Source organism: Thermobia domestica, chromosome 11 (genome assembly GCF_964235325.1).
Source record: "Thermobia domestica chromosome 11, izTheDome1.hap1.1, whole genome shotgun sequence".
NCBI lineage: Eukaryota > Metazoa > Arthropoda > Insecta > Zygentoma > Lepismatidae > Thermobia > Thermobia domestica.
In genome coordinates, this window is record NC_137464.1 from 6,994,683 (window position 1) to 7,017,091 (window position 22,409).

At 36.5% G+C, this 22,409-nt stretch overlaps 1 protein-coding gene across 1 annotated transcript; it reads right to left on the reverse strand.

The window, feature by feature from the left end:
• Positions 1-586: 586 nt before the first annotated feature.
• Positions 587-14,552, reverse strand: LOC145663852 (speedy protein A-like). The gene is made up of 5 exons (XM_081729977.1): positions 14,456-14,552; positions 13,965-14,131; positions 9,196-9,340; positions 4,058-4,226; positions 587-3,407 (listed from the first exon to the last, which is right to left on the reverse strand). Coding segments are annotated over exons 1-5 (636 nt in total). The 5' UTR covers positions 14,458-14,552; the 3' UTR covers positions 587-3,254.
• Between the last annotated feature and the right edge of the window lie 7,857 nt (positions 14,553-22,409).

Sequence of the window (22,409 nt, forward strand, 5' to 3'; positions counted from 1 at the left end):
AGGACAAGTTTTATATCAATTTTTCGGTGAAGCTGTGTGGTCTTTCAAGCAACCAGTTCTCGTTGGGAGGCCTTTGTAAGCATTTTAGGATGACACTGGAAAGCCTTTCCGGTTTCAGGTTACATGGAAAGTGTGGCATAAGTTCAGACTAAAGTATTTTACAGTGGCGACTTTTTATTAAAAAAAAAAAAAAAATTCGTGAGTTTTTTCCAGGATGAATTTTGTTGACGAAGTTGAAGGGACATTCCCGGTCGGAGAGTGCAGACGAGATTTTGTAGTAGTTGTTCAGAGGCAATATAGTGAAACAGATTCGAATTCCCCGAATGGCCACGGCATATAAAAAGAACATGTGATGGATACGTCAGTTGCGTGATGACCATTTCGAAATGTAACGCCCTTCTGCAGGAAGATGATTGTATGATGTCCGAAAAACTAATTAAAATGGAGTGGACAGTTGTCGTTTACGGACTATACGAATAGTTTAGGTGTTGTTTGACTGTGCAGGTGCATATTAGGACCAAGTTACCTGCAAATCGAAGCCAAAGCAAAGATAAAAGTGGTGTGATACGCAGAATACGTGTTATTCCGACGCTTAGTGAATATATTGAAATATAAGGTTTTGTTGCGAATCCCCATGATTTGAAGATAGTGGTTAGTAAGGAGTTCGGTTTACCGAAACTTCTGTATATTTACCGTGCGGGAGACAAAAATAATATAAAAACTATGATGGATCACCGTCAAATTTGATAGAGGGTCAGAGTCGAGAATCTAGAATCGAGTCGTAGTAGAAATCAACCATTTCCGGGTTTTAATGTTTATCATTATAGACTAAAAATGGTAATAGATAGCGAAAAGCTGTTTTCTGTAGTCGAATAAGCGTCCCAAGAACAAATTTCACCTCCATCCTTAACTCTGAATTAAAACCGGAAACTGTAGAAGACCACTATAACTTCCGGTTTCAATATTGATTGATCTACATAGAACAAAAACTATAAGAGTTAGAGAGAAGCTGTTTCCTGCAATCAATTAAGTCATCTCAATCCTTAAACCTCTACTAAAACCAGAAATGATAGGAAACCACTACAACTTGAAGGGAACCGGGACAGGAACCAAGGAAAGTCAACCGGAGCGTTAACACGATCTACCGAAAATGTCCCCGCGAGCTGCTGGTAGCTCGTGATCGATGGTTTGGCGATCATTCTGAATTAACTTGGTCTTTATTTCAATATATCGATATCTCTCAAATAAAGTCGAATCGACCCATGGTTCATAGATTTTTTTTGTTTATTATAACGATTCATGCTATTATTTTGCAAAATATTACCCTTTCCTCCTGGGACACCCTATATACAGGGTGGCCCAAATGTAGATATACTGTCCCGTACTGATCGGTCATGACATTTTATATCATTTACTTTTGTTATCCATATAAGTATTGATTTAGTTTCTTCCTTATTTGTTTTTAATTTATTTTCACTTACACCTTAAGCTCGGAACAAACCAAAGCGAATACATTCATTATATTAATAAATTAAAATGTCATACTTGATCGATGCTGGTCTGTATACCTACTTTTGGGCCATTCTGTATAACGAAAAGCATTTAAGCATTTGCACTTACAACACTTTGAAAAAGTGTCCCAATTCACCCACTTCCCTGCTTCATTGGGAGTTGAAAACACACACACAAATAGATATATATCACTTTGTGAAATGTTTATTTCAAAGAGTAAGTCTATTTTTAAAACATAAAAAGTTTTTGGATATTGACATAATACGAACAATGCTATTAACTAATTTATACAAACTTTATACAGGTATTTTACTTAGGAGCCTGACATACTAAAAGTAATACAAAATTTACCATTTTTCTTTTCTTTGTTTGTCGTAAGTGAAAGAAGATAATGAAATGCAACGTACCACAATTACAGATAATGTTATTCTACAACAGAAAATAAGAACTTGAAGAATTTTCAGTGTTGCCAGAATAACATTTCCCCCAAAATCTGTTAAGGCAGCGACTAGAGGAACGAACTCAACTGCTTTTTTATTACGTATCATGTTGCCTTGGAATCCTGTGAACTACTTTTTAAATAACAGTTACATTTAGTTTGTAATAAACAAAATAGTTTTAACATACAGTTAATATTCCAAAACAACATAATAAGTAATCAAATGCAGAGTTCGTTCGTCTAGTCGCTGCCTTAACTTAGATTTTGGGGGAAATGTTATTCTGACAACATTGTAATTTCTATGGATGGTAACACTGAAAATTCTTCAGGTTCATATTTTCTGTTGTAGAATAACATCTATGATTGTGGTAAGTTGCATTTCATTATCTCCTTTCACTTATGAAAGACAAGCAAAATAAAAATGGTAAATTTTGTATTATTTTTAGTATGTCAGACTCTTAAGCGATACACTCATATAATCTCGAAAACAACAAAAATATACATACGAAGTTTTTTTTATTATTATTTTTAATGTATTTCAACAGAAAAACGTATATTTGAATCGTTTATAAATTAAGTTACCCGAAACCTTGTTTACGGGAAAACTCAATAAATAATAAAATGGATGTTAACCATAATACATATACATTTTCATTAACATACTTTTTTTCTTTAATGTACGATTGTAGTTTAAGACTAGCATACATTTCACTTTGAAATATCGTAACATTTTAACGTATCACAACCGCTAATACGTTGTTTTGACATAACATTACAATTTCAGCATCAAATGTGAACTTTCAGAGATAAAAACACTCTTGATTTTATAGAACAGGTAGTTCACAATAGAAATCTCGTATTGTCTCGTTCCAGTCTTAGATTCTAGACCTACTACTACACTCGGTTTTAACATTAAAAAAAAGAAAAATCATTCTACTTGAATTTATGAGAAATAAAATAGAATCGAACTTAGAATTATTTGAGCACCTAATTCATTGAGGTGACTATAACTAAAGTCCAACGCTGAAAATAACGTATCTTTAAATTATACCATATAACGATAAATAATCAATAAACAATAATTACTATTTTAACAAGTATAATTAGTTTCCCTATTCAGCAAATTAGTTCAGTCTTTAATAGAAATGTTAAGTTTTATCTCTTGAGAATTGTCCATGTGTTATCAATTCTTTAGTATTGGTTTTCCAGTGTCCTCTGGAAGAGAAAAATTGCGTCCAAGCACAAAAATGTTCTATTATTAACACTATTGCATGGTTTACACAGCTTAAAATGAACAACTCCTTTACCTCCCTCGACTGTCAGCTGTTTGACCAGTGGTATTGTCGTAATGCATGAAAGTAGCGTTGGGGTGGTTAATAGGATGACTGGAGGCTCCGGCGTAGAACTCAGAACGAGCTCTTTTCCAAACAGCATGTCCAGGGCATAACATCATTACCTAGAATTAGAAATAACTTCTTGGGGAAAAAAAGAATGTTTATGAAGCACTATAAAAACAAACATTTGGAAATTATTGGCAGATAAGGAGAATGAGAACAACAAGTGGACGAAAAGAAAAGGCAATGTAGACATATTTATAGTTGGAATTGGAGCTAATTTTGAGTATTAGTCAAAGAGAATTATTGCTTTACCTATATCCATTATTCTAATGATCTTACAATGAGCAACATGTGGTTTTATTGAGCAACAAGTTTTCTTTCGGTGAGCCGAGGATAGAGAGAGAAATCCTCTGAAACTGTATGCAAAAGCTAGCTTTTAGCGGGTGCTTCAGACAGAATAATTCTTTTTATGGTTTATCTTATGGTAAGTAGCCGATTCCACAGGAACAGGGTCAAGTTAAGAGGTTTTTTACAACATCTCTATGATAACACCAAAACAACTCGTTTGCTTTTAATTATTTTAGCATGTAAATACCCACATTTGAACATCTTCAACGCTGTTACAAGTTTGTTTCAAATTCCAGTCATAACGTTAAAAAAAATCTAAAACTTTCTTGTGTGTTCATATGTAATTTTCGAACAAAAGTGGATATAATCATAAAATTTTAGTTCATAAATATTTAAATAGGAATTTGAGATCTTAAATTACCTGATCGCAACATTTTTTGCTGACAATACTTCTGTGATTCATAGCTCTCCATAATTTTTCTCTACTTCTGAAGAAGGTGTTTTTCTTACTGGGATCATCACCACAGACCCAAGGGATCAACAGATCTTTTAAATCTTCATCGTCTTCCTCCACATCATGAGCTAAATACCTGTTGCAATACGTATAAAATAATTTAAACTTCAGAATTTATCTGCAGGTAAATATGAAACCACGATTGAAGATTTGACAAGAGTTTATCTTGTGCTTTTTAAATGTTACAATAAAAACAAAAACCTTATTCCCGATGTAAATATTACACTCAACTTACGTGAACTATGTCCCTAAGTTAGTAATAATTTTAATCTCTTATGTTAATAAAATATCATAACCATATTGAATGATGTAAATTAAATTAAAAGAAAACTGGAATCACGTCATTGCGTAATTACACAGTATATAACTTTTTACCATATATAGAGATGTTATAAAGTCCTTGCTATAAAACAAATGCTAATAACTTTTTTTTTTTTAATAATGATATTGCAGTGAAATACATTTTAAATGGTGCAATGATTTGTAAATTTTTGGTTGGCAACACTGGTGACAAAAAAGGTCATGAAAATGGCGACGGTACAAAAGAAAGCACAGTATATGTGTGTGTGTTGGTATGCAGAACTGAAATGAGGTGTACTGGACTGGTGCGGCGAAACTTCAGACGAGTATACAAAAAAGTACCTCCTGATGTCAGGAGTATAGAGTTGACACGGCAAGTTTCTGGCTACCGGGAGTGTTTGTGATATACAAAGAAGTGGTTGGCCTCACTGAGTCCAAACTAGGGATGGGTTGGCTAAACCGGTTTCTAAAAAAAACGAAATAAGAAAAAACGATACTTTGGTTTTCACCGAAACTGGTTTCGGTGAAAACTTTTGGAAAACACACAAAACTATTTCTGTGGAAACGGAATCGGTTTCCGGAGAACAACGAAACACTATTCTGGTCAGAAATAGAACCAATTTTGGAGAAAACAACCGGTTTCGGCGAGAAACCGTTTTTTTGAAATTTTCAAAAACCGGTTTCGGTTTTCCCAAAAGTCGAAAAACCTGTTTTTCTGACCACTACTAGTCCAAACACGGTGCGAAGGGTTGCCGACAGCCTAGAGAAAAGTCTCAAGAAAATCGATTCCGCAGCGGTCGTTGGAGTTGGGAATAAACAACGCACAAGAAAATGCGTAAACATTTGAAAGCCAAGCTACAAGATTAAAGTTGTGCATGAACTGACAGAACAAGATCAAGACACGAGACTGGAGTTCTGTGAACTGAGCTGAAACGACTGGATGGTTACAGGGAACTTCTGCAATTCCTCATGTCCTCAGATGAGGCAACTTCCCATGTTTCAAGGAGGGTAAACAGGCACAACTGTCTTGTTTGAGGAACTGAAAACTCTCATGAATATGAAACGCACGAGAGCCCGAAAGTGAATGTGTGGTGTGCTGTATCAATGAACCACCTCATAGGTCCGTTTTTCTTCGACGTAAACACTGTGACAGGGGAGACAAACCTTCAAATGCTTACAAATTTTCTGATGCCCGAATTGGATAGGTTGGAAATCAAGGATCGCATCCACTACTAGTAAGACGGAGCCCCCCTCCCCACACACACACATTTTGCACAAGTTGTCAGGGACTACCTTGACCGTGAACTACCTGATAGGTGAATTGGGCGCAAAGGATCCACCCCTTGGCCCCCCAGTCCCCCGATTTTTGGTTATGGAGTCACGTTAAGACACGGGTGTAGGCCGATGCGGGAAAACCAAAGGACTTACAGGACCTGAAAGCTAAGATTAGTAAAGTGAACCATGACATTTCTGACGACGCCAGATGGAATAGTATTCACGGGTTTCGCCAGAAGTTGCAGGAATATATGGATGTCAACAGACCCCCGCTGAAGGTGTGGCGATGATGATGACGGTGTATCTATGGATGACACAAAATGTAAGTCTCAATAAAGATCTTAACATTTATTTCACTGAAATATCATTATTTAAAAAAAAATGTTATAAGCATTGTTTTATAGCGAAGATTTTAAAGTTATAACAGCCCTGTACTTCAGTTTAAAAGACAATACATAGTTATATCTTTCACTAGCAAACTGATAACTCTGGATCCTTTCACGAATAAATTTTCACACACTGAAAACTCTGGATCCGTGAGTTAATATTGATGGATAACCTTTGAGTTGAAGGTAACCGAGATAGATATCAAAGACATCTCAATTATACTGGGTTTACCAAAAGAAAGAAAGAAAAAGGTTATTCCCAAGCCCTAAATTTAAATTAAGAATAAGTTGGCAGTCCTAACCCTATGCATTGGGTGGATTGGATGGAGATGTAGAACATATTAGATCATGATCAGATTTCAAGCTAAGTCTTCATAATTTTTCGCATTTCTTTTTAAAGGAAAATCAGTGAAAACCTTTTTTCAATCATTATTTATTTAATTTTATTTAACAATTTAATTCCACTTTGGCGTATTTTTTTATTACATTGTTCATATGTCGTCATTTTGTGGAAACAATTCTTAAGAGAGTTTTAATATTTTCACGGAAATAATAATTAAACAATTTGACCAAATATAATTTTCTTCCGTATTTATCTTGAGGGAAGAAAAGCAGTGTAACTATAAGCCGTTCATGAATAGAAATTTGCCTCGAGTTTCAGCCCCGTAAGTCTACTTCCTATTAAAAAACGAAAAAAAAGTTGGATTTCATGTGCAGCCATATCGGTGACATGGCTTTACAGGTTTTCCTAACTATACAATATATGTCAAACAACCAGGGGCGGATCCAGGACCGACTTCTGGAGGGGCGGTGGGTTATCATACTGCTACTTTTAAGGACTCCAAACTTTGGGATGGGTTTTATTTATATATATAAAATAAAGTTTCCTCTTCTGGGGAGGCGATCGCCCCCCTTCTGGATCCACCACTGCAAAAAACAACAGTCAATTCTTATTTTTAAATGGATGATGCACATTTATGGATCACACTGCATTTTCAAATCCAAATAGGACACGTTTGGCATTTTTTTTTAACAAGATTGTCTCACTCAAGGATTGGATTTGATTAGCGTCCCTTTCAACATCAAAGCTATATAAGACAAGGACCTGAAAGTTAACGTGGGATCTGAACCACAGAACCTCCCACCGGATTATAAATATTCTTTTTGTGTTACAACTATTTTTAACGAAAGTGTGCCAATTTCCAATTCGCGTTATTCTACGTTGCTATATGAACCAGCTTCCTTCCAGAAAAGTTTGTCCGAAGAGGAGGAAGACAAAATTAAAATGTCAGGAGGCTGCACTGGGACACTATTTTGGTATATTGACAGTACCAATTTAATTTTTGTTAGCTCTACGGGGCGATTGTCTAGCAAAGCCCACTCGAAAGTATTCTTGGAAGTTGGAAGAAATACCGCGTATAACTGAAAACTCGTGTGGGAGGATAGAAATAAAGCTTTAAATCTTATTATGACCATTATATTTTGCAAATAATTACATTTTTATGATAAATAATAACTACTAAAACAATTTCAGTTGAGACAGAGTATAGGATGATTATAAATGATTCACTGGGATTCAAAGGACGGCATTAAAAATATTTAACATACAATATAAAATGAAAATGTACAGCAACTGCCCAACTTCTCATACACACTGTTCGATTTTTGTCACACGATACACATCTATGCGGTCATCTAGTTCGTCCCACACGCGCTCTAGCATATCCCTATTAATGGTTCTAAATGTAGCTGTAATGCGAAGCGCACTCAAAAGTTATTGATAATGGATAAACACACGGGCGTCTCTGGCGGGGGGACGCGTCCCTCCAATATTTTGGAGTACAAAATATTCAATATTTTATTCAAATTTAATTTATTTACTAACGACAAAATAACATATAAGTAATAAATTATATTTATTTGGAATATAATATTCAAGCTGTGAAACGATTATAACACAGTTCTTGTTATACCACTGGGGGTCCGTGAAAGTAAGCAGAACGATAACCAGTGTCGTGCCGTGAAAAATCAGCGCCCGGGGCGGGAGTATACGATGCGCCTCTATATATGAGTGAGTTTGACAAACAGCCGCGAAGTGCCACCATGGTTTGCGCAAAGCGTAAGAAAATTTTCAAAAATAAACCCTGCTTTTCCTTGATTTTGAGCATTTTTACTACTATTTCCTTCCGTTTTGTATATATCTTTTCTTTTTTAGTCCCGCCCAAATTTTGCGCCCCCTTACTTCGGCGCTCAGGGCAGTCGCTCCGCTCGCCCCCTCCCCCACGGCACGGTATTGAAGATAAGAAATGGAATCGATGATAATAAACAGGGGCTAGGTAGTATCACTTAAATCCGTTTCTATGATGTCCCCCCCCCCAAATTTTACATGGCAGAGACGCCAGTGGATAAACATACACTGTGTTTCACATGTTCTAAAAAAAAAAAAAAAAAAAACTGTTAGATCGGAATGCCATGGTTCAGCACATCGCCCAACCCAACGGTGTCGTTATTCTTCGTTCAGGTAGCGACGCACTTAAATGTGCAAATGAGGTGTTGTCCTATCAAGTTGGAATATGAAATTATTGAAATCATCTTTCATTTGTGGAAACAACCACAACTGTAGCATATCGAGGAGTGACATCCCTCACACAGGGTTCTTCACGAAGTAAAGCCGAGCGTATACCTTTCATTTACACACTGCAGCAAGCACATTCATTTTTACCTTTATACAAGCAGACAATGTCCTTAAACAGTCAATATCATCTCGGAATGCTTTGGTGAACTGACGATGCAGTTGAAAACAGTCTGTAGAATGCATGCTGTAGTGTAACAACAGAAAAACTTTTCATATTCCAAAATACAGAATACATTCTCCTGGATAGGAGCCATTTTGAAAACTAGGCTCGTGCTACAATCTGTCATCATACGCGAAGATTACGAATCTGAGAAATTGAACTTTTAAATGTGTTATTTCGTTTCTTCATTAGCACAAACTTATTAGTATTTTTCGATATATTTCACTTTAAAACCCAATGAATCAATCTGTAGTGAACAAACACATTAAAGAAACGGTATTATACTTACAAAGCTACAAAGAAGCTGTATCTTGTGAACTGGGAATGTGTAAGTCCAGCCCTCTTAAAATATGTGAAGACCATGGCAATTAAATAATTATCAGCAAATCTCATGCAGACGTCGAAGTCCAGAAACTTCTTTATTATATGATCATCTGGAATACAATGAAAGTTATTTAAAACGTAGTTTATTTTCCCTCTTCTTATCATTTAAAAACAACTAATAAGTACTTCTTTATGTCAATAGTACCAGCAATGGTGCCTTTTCTGAGAGGATTCACATCGGTAAAAGTTAAGACTTAATCGCTACAAAGGAAGAGAAGTATATAATAACAGGTAGGTTTTCTTCTTAATCTGTGTGCGATAAACAATTAATACTTATCGACGTAATTTCCTTCAAGAGCGCCACTAGTGTTACGGCTTATAAAAGAAAGACTAATTGCGTGAATTTAACCTTTCTTTCTGACAAGAAATATGTTCAATTTGCAACATTACTCCTACAAAGATGAGTTAGAAGTCTTGGAAAATGCTGGTAACACCAGGGGTAAAAGTGCGGGAGAAGGCGGGGCAACGCCGTCCCCTCACCTCCAAAAAATATGTAGTGCGTCCCCCCAGTTCCTACAAAAATACAATGGCCAAAGATAGGCAGGGGAACGTTGTGACGTTATGCCGTTACCTACCGTTCCCCTACCTTTTCAGATCCACTTTTATCCCTGGGTAACACACTACAGTTTATGCGTTAAAGTAGATGAAAGCAGGTCAACCTACGTTCCTGCCAGTACCAGATCTTGTTCTTAGAGACAAACGACTCAAGTTACTGTTGTTCTCTCTCCTGCTAGTTGATGAAGCATCGTGATTTCATGAAATGCGCCATGGACCAAAATAGGAAGTAATTCAAAAAAGCAAGGCCAAGACTGAAGCTGGGTATGGCATCAGTTTGATACCATCCAATTCCTCAATTTTTTGTTACGTTTTTCGAGCCGAAAGTAGTCTTGTTTTATTCTGTTCCAGCAGAGCGCTCTTTCGCTTCACCAACGCTGAACATTTTTTTTTTTTTTTTTTTTTTTTGGCATAGTGCAGTATACATCAGCTTTAACTGTTTGGAATAAAGGTCGGCATTTATTATATTACCATTAGGAACGCATTCGAAGTGAATTCGTATTTCTACAGGAGTACTTTATGTTCGAAACGGACCAATTTGACGATTGGCTCTGCAAGTTGACCCTTGCTCAACCACTGTTTTTGCACATTCGGATATCAGATAATCACTCACTATTCCATGCATGTCACAATCCGTTTCAGCAACTACCGTAAAACGGAGCTACTTTGACATAGAGTGGGGCTACTTTGACAGATGAGCAATTCGTGCTTCCTGTGAGAATTGTTGCATATACTTTCATAGATAAAGGCTGATATGGTGTCCACGGTGCGAATTGCCGGAGGGGATGAGGGATTTCTCCCATTGTATTTCTACCCCCTCTCAATATCCTTCATGGGGGGCGCGGTGGCTCAGTGGTAGAGCGTTCACCTCTGGTGCTTGGGGTCCCGGGTTCGATCCCAGCCTCCGCCAAGTGAACTTTGTGGTGGACAAACACCGTGCTCGTGGGTTTTCTCGGGGTTCTCCCGTTTCCTCCCAGTTTCTTCATTCCACAATTTCACTCATCTCTCATAATCACCGTCTCCTTTAGCCTAACCGGCATAAGCGTGAGACGTAAAACTCAAAGATTTCATTTCATTTCATTTCAATATCCTTCCTGTCCCCCAATATATAATATAAGGACTTCTAGATCCGCCACTGTTTATTCCCCCCCAAAATGAATAATCTAATTCTCACTCTAACGATATATATCAACGTGTTGTAGAAGGGTGGAAGAGAGTGGATTCAATGTGTCCTGTGCAAAAAGTGGGTGTGTGGGTTTTGTAATGAAATGATGAATCAAAAAATCCTCAGTATGCTTGTTACGACTGTGATGTTGACGACTAAGGTTTTTTCTTTCCATTGTTACATGTAAAGATAACATACCGGTACATATGTAATTATGTTAAAAGTAAAGTAGAGTAAAAAATAAAGTAAGAATGTAAGGTAAAGCACCGTGATGTTCAAAGTAAAAGATGTTAAAAGTAAAGCTTTAGAAAAACTTGTATAGTGGTGCATAATGATGTACCACAACAAAATAAAGATTTCGTGCTTATCAAGTATACAGCATACCGTACCTTACACATGACCAAAACAGTGTTTTATACACTTTACATAAATTCCATGTCAAAATAACTCCATACGTTGAGTAACTTTGACCTTATGCAGCAAATACATAAGATGTCAAATTAGCCCCACCCCCGGGGCTACTTTGACCGGTATTTCTTAATTTATTCCCGCCTAAACTTACTTGTAGAGATTTAGGTTTAGTAGTGGATGTGATAGCCTAGATACCTATTGTTATGATGAGAATAGTATCATTCATTGGTTGCAGAAAGTGTCCCGTGTACACATCTAAACTAGTCCAAAACCTGTCAAAGTAGCCCCGTTTTACGGTACATATCATGCGGACCTTGCAGCAGTTGTCAGCCCATATTCACTCTCCTCTGGAACTGACCTAGAATCAACATGGGCCATAATGAGGCAGCTCTTAATGGTTTTCCCGAGTTCGTCAAGGTAACGCATTATAGTAAATTGGGACATGCCGAGTTCGTTTAATAATAGTCATGTGCTAGTAGATGGATTTATCTCAATGACATGTCTATGAGACCTTGGCTAATCTTCGACAATATTTCTGGAACCAAAGAATTTCTATGCTGTAGTTCACTCCATTTTCTCCTTTCGCTTCACAAATATTTTGGGTTGCTTTCACAACGTTATGCCCGAGTTCGAACTTATGCAGTAATAGTTGACTTATCAAACGTTGAGCACTCATCGTCACTGCCAGACTGAAAATACTGCTGGAGTGGCAGCCTCCGTGTTAAATAGGTCGTTTGTTACATTACCTCTTGGGCCAATTTGACCGTGTATTTTCTGTCGATCACGGCGTACACACGCGCCTGTCGTTTGGGTTGTGAGAATAATACAAGGCGTATGACGCTTCCTTATATATTGCAACGAAAATTAAAGAGGGTAAAAACTACCAATTTCGGTTCTAGTATTGACTTTGATTGAAAGAAAATGGTAATAGGGCGCGATGCATGGCTTTTGGTTTGTATTCTGAATACCAGAAATATATTTCATCTCAATTTTATTCTTCTATTGAAGCCGGAAGTAATGAGAATTAGTACAATTTTCGGTGCAGTTTTACTATACGGATCCACAGATTGTAAAATGCACGGAAAAATTTGTGGAAGTCTTTAATTTGCTCATTTTGTGCCAAGAACAGAACCCGACGAACCCCAATGGGGATTCTAACCCGTTTTTACCCCTACTCCTACTCCTATTACTACTTATACTATGGATCCGTATAGTAAAACTGCACGCCATTTTCAGTCTCAATATTGATTCCCACGCTGTAATAATTTGTAAGAGGATAACGGAAAACTTTTTTTTTTTTTTTTTTTTTTAATGTACTTTAGTGTGCTCTCCTGTGTGGGTTTGCGTCAACGCAACGGAAATGGTGTAGCACTTCCAGTTGCTTGCTTCAACTTCTGCATTGCGGTCCGCAGAATTTTGCAAAGACTGATACGGAATAAAGCTCCAGAAGTTATAGATCTACTACCTATGGTTTCAATATTGAATTCGCAGACTGTATGTCTACCATAGTTTCGCAATGAAACAATCCTCGTTTCCTAGTTGTTACTTGAATATTGATTTATAATCGTTCGAGTAGCTTTCCAAGAAAAAAAAATGTTTTTCATCTTCAAGGAAACTACCCTTATTTTGTGACGTAGAATGAAAATTAGAATAGTGAATCTTATAAAAATCTTGGGCCTTATGCAAAGTCGTTTTGACGTATGATTAGCGCCATACTAAGAGCTTGATTACTGTATGATTCAATGCTGTCGTTAGTATGATGTTAATCACATGTAAAAACGACTCTTGATACTTTTAACGATATGGCCTTTAAGACAAAGGCGGATCTAGGAGGTGATAACTAAAAGGGGGCACAGACCCGTAGCCAACCCAAAAATATAGGGGAACCGGTAGAAGTTAGACAGGGGCGATCCAACCATATTATAGTTCATTTGCAAGCTTCCCTAGACCTGGGGGGCAGACAGAATCCATAGTAGATATACCATGAGTTCACTATAAACTTCCAAAAATATATAAATAATAGCTTAAATTATTTTTGTCACAAAAAACGGGAAGGGCCTGGGCCCCACCCTGGGCTAGATCCGTCACTGCCTTTAAACAAGGGTACATACATCGGACAGACAGAAATTATTGTTGTTACGATCCCACGCGTTCTTCTCCTATCGACCTCAAAAGTTCGACTAGGACACATTTTGTATATCCGAAGTATATTTGTACATACGTGCTTGGTGAGAGAGGTCGTTTGATCATTTTTTACATGTATAGGACACAGAAAATTTGATTCGATTATTGATCTTTCTTGTCTCCTTCAGTATTAACAGTGTTCATCTTATGCACCAGATTTATTACCCCAATGTTTTTCTAATGCTGGAAATTAAAAGATTAGCTAATTTGAATAAAATTACAAGGAAGTACGATCTGAATAATCGAATTTCCCATATTCGTATTTATTGGTAAATTATTTCTTGAAATCGATTTTCCTTTTTTTTTTTTTTTAATGCAATATTATAATTAAGCTTCACCAACAACAAAAATGCACATACCTAATAATGAACAAAATGCTTTTACATCGGCTTCTGTTATCAACACAGAGTCCACATATGTTTTTGTTGCAAGTGTGTAACTAGGAGCTTGTTTGAATAACTTGTGCCAATATAATGCAAAGTCAGATAAACATTTCCTTTCACCATTATATTTATTTTGTTTCGGCCTGGAAAATAGTGCGAAACATACAACAATAAATAAAAAGGCAAACAAACTTATCATATATTCCATATCAAGGCGTATATTTATAACCTTGCACTAATCATTCGAATACAATTTAATCTAGTCAAATTCTTCAATGTTGCCCAATTGATAAAATTATTCTCATGTTTTGTGAAAACAATTACTTGTAAGCTAAACTGTAGTAAATGGGAAATCTTATTAACAATTTTAATTCCAAAGAAAGCATTTAAGAATTTACTATTTAGTGCCAAAATGAATTTAAATAAACATTAAGATAATGTATTAATGGTTAAAGTTTCTTACTTACATGACTCATGACAATAATGTCTGATCTCTTTACAGAAATAATATCGAAAATTTAATTTTTGTTAAGACTTCTTCTTCTAAGCCTTCATTTGATATAATACAAGAATTATCTTCACTTTGGCGCCAAAATATCACGCTCTTGACGTTAATTTGAGTTAATGATTCTTACCTAATTTGACTATCTGGAATTTCCTGGTAAAAAAATCGAAGTGGAAACCAAAGTATAACATCTAATAAATTAGATAGGAAATCGAAGTTTGGATTCGTAATTTGATTGTAAAACGAGTTCTGTGGATCAGATTGAGAACAAGTTGACATTAAAATAGTAATTTACTTGTAAAATCTATTACTTAGGAAGGGGAAGACTTTAACTGAACTAATATGGTAGAAAAATATTAAGAGTACCAGCATCACGAAATCTATTGACGTGTCTATCATAAACGTGCCGGATTTTCTAAAGGACTCGTTTGGATGAGCAATGAATTGAGGCTCATTTATTATGAATCATGGTTCTCTCTGGGAGTCATGGTTCTTCAGCAGTCGTGATTCTTTGGGAGCGAAAGTTTGAGAACTGTGGATCTCATTTGTCGCTTATCCGCGAACCCTCTCGATCTTGGTTCAGTCACTTGCTGTTGTGGAGAGGTGGTTACAGTTGTTCACACTGAGCAATTCTTCAGTTCACTTCACTAAATGTGCCTTGCGGACTCGTATGCATAGGGCCTACTCCCGACATAAATAAAATAAAACAATAGCAACGAAGTAAAGTTTGAGACATAGCAATTGGACCCACAACAATACTTCACATGGGTCTCCAAAACGGAAACTAAATCCGTAAAGAATATGCAGAGTGGGGAAATAGGTCCAGTAAGTAAAAGCCCACAAGAGCCGGGTTTTTCTTTCCCTGGATCTTCTCTTTTAACCGGCAGTGACATAACTAGGGAGGGGCTAACGGGGCTTGTGCCCCGGGCACCAGATTAGAAGAGCGCAAAACTGGGCAAGTATCTGGGGAAGCATTTTGGTTTGGTTGGTAAAGGGGCGCTAAGGCGAGTTCTTGCCTAGGGTGACAACTAGCGTATTTGCGTCGCTGTTAACCAGACGTAGACAATTCATTTGAGAAATTAAACAATGAAAACGTGCATGCACAGCAGTGAAGAGAACTCATTAATGCTTAGCGTATGCATTCATTGAGTAACTAAAGGTCCATATTATACAATTCTTAAGGGGGCATGATATGTTCAAAATAGCAAATAATTGAAACAAATTCTTAATAATTGCAATTAATTTTTAATTATATTTAATAATAAACTAGAATTGTTCCTTGCTAGGATTTAGTTTATTATTTTCTATATAGAAGTTAATTCCAGCCTAAATAATGAAGCTCTACTTAAGGGTATTTTATGAAATTTTGTGTAATACATACAAAAATTCTTACTGTTATGCTCTATTGAATTAAAAGTGTAATTCCAGCAAGTTATGCCTACAGACAGGGGTAAAAGTTCATCTGAAAAGGTAGGGGGACGCATCACGTCACGCCGTCCCCGGTGCCTATCTCTGCCCATTTTAATTCTTTAGGAAGTGGGGGACGCCATAGATATTATTTTTCGAAGCGGGGTAACGGCGTCCACCCACGTTCTTTGAGGTACAAAAGAATGTCAAAGGGAGGCTGCTACTGAAATAAATTAAACCAAATAGCCATAGGATAGTTAGCGCTCCCAGTTCTCAATCGGGAGCCCCCTGGCTCGAATCTGGTTACCGGCCTTCCTGACTAAAATTTTCAGTCTTTTTTTAGTTTTCTCAGGCGAATAGGGATGCGCACGAAACCAGATTTGTGGCTGTCTCGTCTCGAAAATGTGCTGTAAAAGTGATGTCTCGACTCGAAAAATGTATATTTCTCTATTAGAAGAGCCGTATCTCGACTCAAATTTTCTCAGGAAAATCCTGTCTCGACCCGTCTCGTGCGCATCCCTACAGGCGAATATGTCAGGTGCCTTTAAACGTAAGTCCTTTTCTATTGTTGTTGTGGTTGTTACTACGTAATTGTTATGATTCTAGGTGAACTGGGCGCTTAAGCTGCATCTCGAAGTTTCTTAATAAATTAAATATTACGTGTGAATTTAATTTCAACAACAGAAGTGTACAACATGGGAACATGCGCGCCAACTATGTGGGTGCTCCGGAGCTCCGGCACCCACAAGATTTTTAGTTTGGACCCAGGTTTGAACCCGTTTCTCTTGCGTTTAAGTCAACTGTATTACCGACTGAGCTAGGGCAGCTCCAACTTATCCTTATAGTACCGGTATATTTTACTTTATCACAGCACAGCACTTTATGACAGTGTTCACAAAAGATTTTAACTAAAAATAAAGCAATCAAATCGAGACTTTCCTTAAAACATATAGACTAACACGTCCCTCATTGATACACACCCACATAAATTTTGGAAAGTCGGCGCCGTTGCATGGGAATGAAGATTTTCGTCATAATACGGAAATAGCCTAATACCCTAACCCCGAAAAACGGGAGAACCCCGAGAAAACCCACGAGCACGGTGTTTGTCCACCAGAAAGTTCACAGGGCGCGAGCTGGGATCGAACCAGGGACCCCAAACACCGGAGGTGAACGCTTTACCACTGAGTCACCGCGCCCCCAAGATTTTCTACAATAACCCTTTCTATTTTGTATTATTGTTTCCTATGTTTGGAATGTTTGGATATATTTGAGACTTCTTCAGTCTCTCATAAGCTACTTGCTATCATACAGTGTTTTACTAATTTTTCTTTCTTTTTCTTTTTTCTTTTTTAGTAAAACTTAAGGATTATTTTTGAGATCTTAAGGCTCAATAGTGCAGAGCGTTCTGGCAACTATGTTACGATGGGTTGGCAGAGTGTCTTTGGCAAACAGTGCGATGTAATTGGTAGTTGAGTTGTTATTGTATATATGCATGTCGGCATGTTAATTTGCCCTTAAAATGTTTAAATCAACACAACAAGGAAGTTTACTTGGATGGATAAAAAACACATCTTCAACCAAAGCGATTGTAATTGATGCCATTGCAAAATAAATAAATAAATAAAAAAAGGTACTTATCCCTTCCCAGCCTGCACCCACATTACCAAAATCCTGGCGCCGTCTATGGGTGTACGTCTTCGTTACGTAACGCATTTTTTTTTGCTATAATTTTTATTTTTATTCTCAGGTTTATATGCAATCTTTTCAACAAATAGTTTTATTCAGTTCTTTTCTTATAAATAAATATTTCGATTGTTTTTTTTTAAATTGTGAACATTATATAAATTGAATCATGTAGAATGGATTCGAAGAAGCTTCTAGACATCAGCATGAATTTTTTAGTGACGTATGCTCAAGGTGACCAGAATTTTCACTTGCGAAAACGGGATGCATACGAATCGGCTACGGGGGGTGGGGATATCTGACTTCCAGATTGCATTTTGGGACTCAGCAGTGTTCTCAATTTAGAAAATACACAAATAAGAGTGATAACACACCGTTTCTAACTTTACGTGTACCACACAACAAATAATAGTCCCCGGTTGCAAATTCTACCCAACAATTCTTTTAACTAGTTGAACACTCAGAATTCCCACTTGAACCACGAACACTCAATTCCCATTTGAAAATTCAGAAGTTCTAGGCACGGCTGAACCTTGGCACCGAGTGTTGGTACGGAAGAGAGTAGAATTTGCATTGACGATTTATATTTTGAATAATAATTACGGGACACCTAGGTCATTTTTAATTAAAAACGGGACATTTAGGCGTCCCGTTCGAGAAGCAGAAAAAACGGGACAACGGTTGGAAAAAAGGGACTGTCCCGGCTAAAACGGGACGTCTGGTCACCTTGGTATCCTGCGTGTATTACAATACAATAAGACTCCATTTTGTCGCTATCGCAGGATTGCATTTACGGCATACGCTTTTCTAGAGTTAGTTGTTAGTGATTGTAACCACCGTTTGAAAGTACCCTCGCCTTTTTACTCGTATCGCTATTTAAGAGAATATTATTTAAAACTTTTGACTTGAATCATTACTCATTTTATTCTTCTAAGGGGTTTCGCATGTGGAGCAGAAGAAACTCTTTTTTTCGTGAAATGCATGTAATATTTTCTGCGACGGAACGATCCACGATTTGCTGAGCAAAATAAGGCATTAAAAACCTAATTCATCAAATATTCGTCTCGTACACGTACTGATTTTCTTTTTATTTTTGGATTTGAATATTTCTGGAGAAATCGAGTTTATTTGCATTCTGGCACTGATTTAGGACACGAAGAATTCGAAAAGCGGTAAACTGAAGTCCAAAGTTCAAAGAAGATGCTCGGAAACTTGTTTATAAACTCTGCTTCTTGAAGCATATGCAGCGACTTTGTGGTCGAACTTCTTTGTATCATCGACACTGGCGAACTTCAAATTCACGAAGCATCCTGGATCCCAGAAAAAAAAAAAAGATCGATGTCAGTTCATTAGATCCTGTTTTACCTCCACCTTCCGGCAGTAGGCTATTTTCTCCTTGTCATTCATTGGTGTTCTAAAAGGATGGGTACGATCTCCTTGATCACACGACAGTGTGCAATTTCGAAGAATTAAGACTGGTTAATTAAACGACTTTATGGGGCTAAAATATTATTACGATACTACAATTTTTAATACTTTGATTTGTTGGAGAAAAACACTACAAATATACACAGAATACAAGCATTTTATAATGAAAAGTTCTACTATCAAAAATAACTCCCAAAATAAGCAAAATTGGCGAAAAAAATCAAAAAGTGTTACGTAACAAAGGAAGGAGGGATTCGGCATGTGACAAGGGGGAGGGAGGGGGTAAAAATTGGTCCAAAATAGCGTTACGTAATATATGGACGGACCCTAATACAAACTTTTGTAAGCTAATCAGGTCAGTTCGGTTCATTCTCTCACTTTAGAGAGAAAAAGTGTGGATATAAGACCAAATACATTTGTGGTAATTATCTTTAAAAGTATTTTAGTCGATCTATTGCAGAAAACCACTTCTTAAAAATGATGTATAGGACCAATTTCTCTAGATTTCAGATTAGTTTTATCTATAGTTGTCGCTAGTGTTATATTCTACCCATATGAAATATCTTGCAGAATTTTCACATTTTCAGGCAAAGCCCTCCCGAAACAAAATTGTAAATACACCACTGACAACAATAATAATATTTTCAGTATTTCAGTATACATAGCTGTTACCACTGCAATTAGCTACATTCGTAAAAGCATTGTGGCTACTACTGCACTGTTACTTTTCTGTGTAGTAGTAGCAAATTTCAGAATTATAGCAAGTGAATGGAACAGGAATAAGGTCTAGGCCTAAATGGCATTAGTCATAAACGACACATGTCCTAAACTGCAGAACACCTAAATTTAGTACTTGCGCTTATATTATTAGGACTTATACCGTTTTTGTCTTATGAACGTCAACCGTTACAAATACCAGTGGAGTCAAGAGTTAGAAGTTTCGCTACGCTCGTTTCAATTAAGCAATTGCATGTAGGCCTATAATGTTTCTCCAACATTAAAAATCATGATTGATTCGTCAATAAAACACCACCCAGTTAATCACATTTGAGAATTTAGGCAATCTTTACGAACTATGTAGGATCGACAAAAAATTCTATGGGGTGCAGTTTCACTAGACGGATCTACAGATTGTAAAATGTACGGAAAATTTGGGAAAGTCTTTAATTTACTTATTTTATGTAGAGAACAGTACCCAACGAACCCATGTAGGGCTTCAAACCCGTTCCTATTACTCCTGCTACTACTAGTTATATTATGGATCCGTATAGTAAAACTGCACGTTCTATGGTACCAGTATTATTATTATGTTGTAGAACTGCTTATATACAATTATGTATGCCACCATATCCTAACTCGTAAATTCTGAAACTTATTAAGGGTAAATTTTATTAGGGAAGACCTTATCTTAATAAATATATAGCTTCGTATTTCCAGGTATTCTGGACGGACAGTTAGGAACACATGTTCCACTCAGGAGCGTCATTTCAGATTTTGCTTGGGAGGTGGCAAAACCCCTTGATATAAGTAAAATTTCTCGTATTTCACTGATTTACTACTATTTTATTGATAAAATCTATAGAAATCTCAAACTCAGGGGAAGGCAATTGCCCCTCCCTGCCCCCTAAATGACGCCCCTGGTTGCACTTCCAATTAATATCTTCGCTGAAATAAAAGCTCCAGGATGATGTAACTTTGTTTGGCTATCAGGCATTTCAAGACCATTTTGACTAGGATATTATTTCTGCAATGACAGTACTTAAATAGTCCGAACTGACAGTTTTGCAACCTTAGTCTCAAGCTAAATAACTCATTCTAATTCTCTGAAAGGACTGATAATCAGATAGTGTCCCATATCACAAATTACAATAGACAAGTGTAGTATTACAGTACATATTTTTTTGTATGAAGCTAATTTATAATAACAAAGATATTAAATTTATAAGCCATATTCCGGACTGGCACTTATGAAATAAAAGTGGGATACTGGGAATATGAGTGTAATGAGCAATAGTATTGGACACAAAGTGAGGTTCGTTTTTGCAATCCCCTTTACATTATCTCCTATACCATATACAATTCCTTTCCCATGGGAGGTTTAAAAAAATCCATTTCACGATATCAAATGTTTCAGCCGTTCCTGCTATATCTGCCAACATGAACTTCTGCTTAAACTGGCTAGATGCGCCGTAAGAGAAGATTTTCAAAGTTGATGCCACTCCTTCAGGAAATACACCTTGATACTAAAGAGCAGTTTTTTTTTTTTAAAGGTAAACATGCACTGCATATTTTTTGTGTTTCAACGAATCCGAAACAAAAGCAAAATTCATTTGCTATCGCTGACCATCATCATTCAGGAACCACGACACAATTGTAAAGACTGACACTTGTTTGTTAACCTTGTGAGCTGACTGGATTTCATTCTGCTTTTTACAGGTGAAATTTTCAGTAAACTGCATCTGTAAATAAAAAAAAAATAAATAAAAAAATTGTTCCACGAGGAATTTCTGCTTTGCTGTTAGCAAAATACGTTGTTTGTTGATGTTTTATGAAAGTATGGCTCAAAAAATCAGAAACATCACCAGTCAGTTTATCCAGCAGGTCTTGAATTGTAAAATGCTTGTGTAATTGTAAATTGTGAAAATACAAATAAGAAGCTCTGAAGTATAAGCTAGATGTTTACCCGGCAGAATATCTTATGAGATTGGAGAGCAAAAACAAGTCTAGACAGAAAAAAGAAAACATCTGTCAGTCCGGAACACACAGTTCTTCAGTTCGGGACACAGTTTTATTGTCAGTCCGGAACACAGTTTACTCCGTTATGGGAGAAGCTGCAGTAAAGTCCTATGGCTAATTTGAAAGGCTGTTTAAAGGAGACAGAAAATATAAAATATTTTTAAATTCACAAACATACAGCAAGCTACATAAAATTAAAAATAGAAAACGTTCAAGACTGACACAAATGTAAATAGTACTTATTCAATTTGGAAGATAATTATATTTACGCACACTATATTCATTTTCCTACTTGATTTATGAGTACTGATGACAATGCATCAGTGAAATGCATTTTGGTCAAAATCTTGCTGTCGATCCCTCTGTATATCAGTTTATAACTCAATGTACAATTTGCTTATTTTAATCACTCGGATAAACTAGATTTAACTAGTATTATTTGACAGTGAAATACAAATTGTATTTCATTAATCTGTTTTGATCTGGATTCTATATGAAATTAGCTTTCAAATTATGTATTGCACATGTGCATGCCAAAAGTTTTTTTTTTTTTTTTTTTTTTTTTTTTTTTTTTTTTTTTTATAACAGGTTGACATTTGTCTGGAAATTCCCTATTATTGTTTATTGATTGAAATAAAATCGCCATTCGGTGGGTGAAA